Consider the following 3,574-nt stretch of genomic DNA (forward strand, 5'->3'; position numbering starts at 1 on the left):
GTTTGCTTCCCATTAGGTCCAAAACCAACTTGCCAAGGGAAAACATACAGAAATACAGTGTTGCTTACACAGAAATACAGATAGATATGCATCTGGGTTTAGAGTCTTTCACAGAAAAATAACAGGAGACAAATGCCAAAAGATAACCTTAAAAACTTCAAAAGGAATAAAAATACTGTGCTTGTACCTTCCTTCTGTAGCCTTAGCAAAGTCACAAGTGGCCTTTCCTAGCAGCAGTGGGAATCTTCCCACCTCAAGTGAAATGTCTTTTAGGTAAATAGTTGAAACACAGCATTCATTATCCCAGATGGCAATCAGTAAAATTGTTGAGGGGAAGGGAAGGGACCCTACCTTGTAGGTTCAGGTCATCCTTCCTTTTCACTCTGCATGTCTCATTTTAACAGTTCTGGCTATTGAAGCCCTCCCCTCCTGTCCTCCCCCCTCTCCCCCTCAAATTAACTTTGAAAAAGAATGAACCAAAAATCTGTCCTTTCAGACTTAACATGGCAGAAAATATGCAGGAGGCACAAGCCCAGACTTTAAGTCTTTTCTAGGTTATCTTTTGGCACAGCTGTACAGCAAGGCAACAAATACTAATATAAGCTAGTTTTCTTCATGATTCTCAAAAATTCTTGCTCGCTCACTTCTCCATCTCCATCTCGATCAGCTTCATCAATCATTTCCTACAAAAAACATCATATGCTTGATCAGGCACTGGACTCTAAACACAAGATCTTCCATTCATTAAAACAACAACAAATTGGAAGCACTTCATGTGAAAATATAACTGTATTTGTTTGCTCTTTATCTTTCTGACTTCTCAACCCCTTTTTCATAGCCACAAATTTACACCCAGTCCTTAGGAGCTGCAGGATTGGTCTGTGCCTGTTACAAAAGCTCTGGCAAATCAGAATTTACCTGAAGTTCTTCATCTGTTAGGTTTTCTCCCAGCTCTTTGGCAACCCTTTTCAAGTTTTTGAATGAAATTTTTCCTGTCCCATCATCATCAAATAGTCTGAAAGCTTTCAAGATTTCTTCTTTTGAATCCTTTTCACTCTAAAACAAGAGTAAAACATACATTCATTAGAAAACACCTGCCACTGAGATACTGTTTTTCAGGTTTTTTTTTTTTTTTAATGCTGTCACAAGAACTTCTGTTAAGGATTCCTACCATTTTTTGTGTCATCATAGCCAGAAAGTCTTCGAAGTCAATGGTGCCACTTCCTTCTTTGTCAATATCTGCTATCATTTTCTTAATTTCTTCCTTCTTTGGCTCAAAGCCTAAAGCACGCATCGCAACCTGCACCAGAAAGCAGTTCTGTTAGGGGGCCACCAGTGTCAGCAGCCACACTAAAGCTTCTTTAATTTCCTTGTCCAAAACTGCAGTAACAACTCACTGCAATGAAAATATCTTTGTGTCTCTTACCTGCTTGTTTCATCTTTCCTAACAGTGATAGTGTAGGTTTGATATTCTTAAAACTCAGATGTATTTTCTCTTTAAATCCATGTGGATCTAAAGACCTTTATATTTCTGAAACCAAGAGAAACTTTGTTTCTCTGAATTAGGTAAAGATTCCAGTTTAAGAGTTCCTAAAGGGAGTGGATTATCAAAATGGGACTGCAGGGGAGGTTGGAGACCAGGGATGTGATCTCACTCCATTTGAAATAAAGGGCAGAATACTCATTAAGTTTGATAGGTGCAGAATTACACAGACTTAACTTGCACAATGCACTACACAGATATAGAAGTAATCCATAAGTACAGCTCCTGGCACTTCTGGCTAGATGGTGGGGAGGGAGGAGCAGGAAAGGGTGGGAAGTGTCCCATACTCCAGAAGAGTCTCAGCCTCAGCAAAGCAAAGACTGACTGCTGTGCCAGCTGAGGGAAAGAAAAGCAAACCACCTGAGCCTTACAGAGCACAAGCAAAGTATTCCTGTAAAAACAGCTCTGTAGGCTGTAGTACAAAAGCTTAACAGTAGCATTGTTTAAAACCAGGCTCAGGCATCTCACCAGCCTAGAACAACGATTTTGCTGCTTGTGTGTCTGTTAGTAATTTCAAAGTCCTGGTGTGCCAGATGATTACAGCACACTGAGCTCAGAGATTGAAGTTTCAAGAACATGTAACTAGAGGAGGATTTGAGCTGTAAACATTTGTTCTTCCTTTGTGCTCTAGTGGAAACCAATACTTAGTTATTAGGTAGAAATTTTCTTGCTGAACACTTTTCTACTGGAAGGTGTCAACTCACCAGAAGCCTAATATTTCACTGAAATCTGTTTTCTGACCAGTTTCTTGATATGGGACAACTGAAAATGTTCCATTTTGCCTGTCAGCCAGAACACTTTCTATTGTAAAATATCCATTATATTGAAAAACGTAATATTAAATGGTCAATGCTAAAATGTTTCAGTCCATTTTTAGAACTATATTGTAACATGTATAATCTGTGTTCGGAGAACACACTCTCCTTAGCCAAGCTTAAGTACTTCCAGATAAATCCTGACATAAGCTACAGGCTTAGGTAAGTCATGCTTCTAGGTTACACAGGCAAAAATTGAGGTAGAGCATGTGTATGTGAGGAGATAATTGAGATAAAAGCTTCGTGCTTAAAAAAAGATGAGGCACATAAAAACGGAGAGAACTGAGGATAATCTTTCCCCTCGTCTTGTCCTGTGTGTGCATGTGCACACCTACAGATGCTACCTGAATTGCTACTGAAATGCAACTCAGATCTGTTTTGTTCTTTTTTAAAACAAAAACTAGGTAATTTTTTGATTACCTAAATGAAAACATGGTTGTATCTGTCCTAAATGTGTGCAAAATGTGTGCATTTAGTTCCGATGAAGAAAAAAAGTTACATTCTGACATTTATCCCAGAACAGAAGAGTCTACTTCCCCCAAGCAGTGTTCCACTGAGATGTGCACTGTGGGCACCTACACAGAGGAACCCTTGAGTTCCTCTACTGCTCAGATACTCAGAACTATCTGAGCTACTATCCACCTTCTAGAGAAGCCTGCCTACTCTGAAGTATCACACACAGAGCTGTCTCAGGTTAACGATGTAGCACACCCCAAGTTCCATCATGACAACAAGCTGTTACTCTTGTTCCTACTCCAAAACTATTTATAAATAGGGCTGGACAAACAGAAAAAGCAGCTACAATTTTGAGACCAGAGGTTTTTCCATCCAAGTAAAGAAAGTCTGAAAACCTTCAGTTCTTTTATGTCAATGCTTCCAGATCCATCAGTATCAAACAAATCAAAAGCTTCTCTGATCTCCTGCTTTTGTTCTTCTGTAAGTTCAGGTTTCAAGCCACTCTTCTTCCGCTGGGCTGTACTTAAGCCAGGTTTTCTATAGTTGGATGCCTTCAGAAAGTAAAGAAAAGATAATAAATAGCCCACTCTGGAGAAAATTCAAAACAACTACATTGTAAGTAACAACATTACAGCTGTAACAGAAGCGAGAGACATTCCTTGCTTTAAGTGGCATATGGTGTCTAAGCTCATTTTCTTGGGTTATTCTAGTAAGAAGACAAGTTGAAGCCTTTGATTCTGGGAATATGCATTTGGGCTTC

General features: G+C 39.3%; 1 protein-coding gene across 1 annotated transcript; it reads right to left on the minus strand.

Annotated features, from left to right (window-relative positions):
- Positions 1-593: 593 nt before the first annotated feature.
- Positions 594-3,365, minus strand: LOC103778230 (caltractin; the record flags this gene model as incomplete). The annotated part of the gene is made up of 4 exons (XM_008945807.1): positions 594-683; positions 919-1,056; positions 1,172-1,300; positions 3,210-3,365. Coding segments are annotated over 4 exons (513 nt in total), but the record flags the coding sequence as incomplete, so codon positions are not given.
- Positions 3,366-3,574: the final 209 nt, after the last annotated feature.

The sequence above is a fragment of the Merops nubicus genome, unplaced genomic scaffold (assembly GCF_000691845.1).
Source record: "Merops nubicus isolate BGI_N331 unplaced genomic scaffold, ASM69184v1 scaffold39208, whole genome shotgun sequence".
NCBI lineage: Eukaryota > Metazoa > Chordata > Aves > Coraciiformes > Meropidae > Merops > Merops nubicus.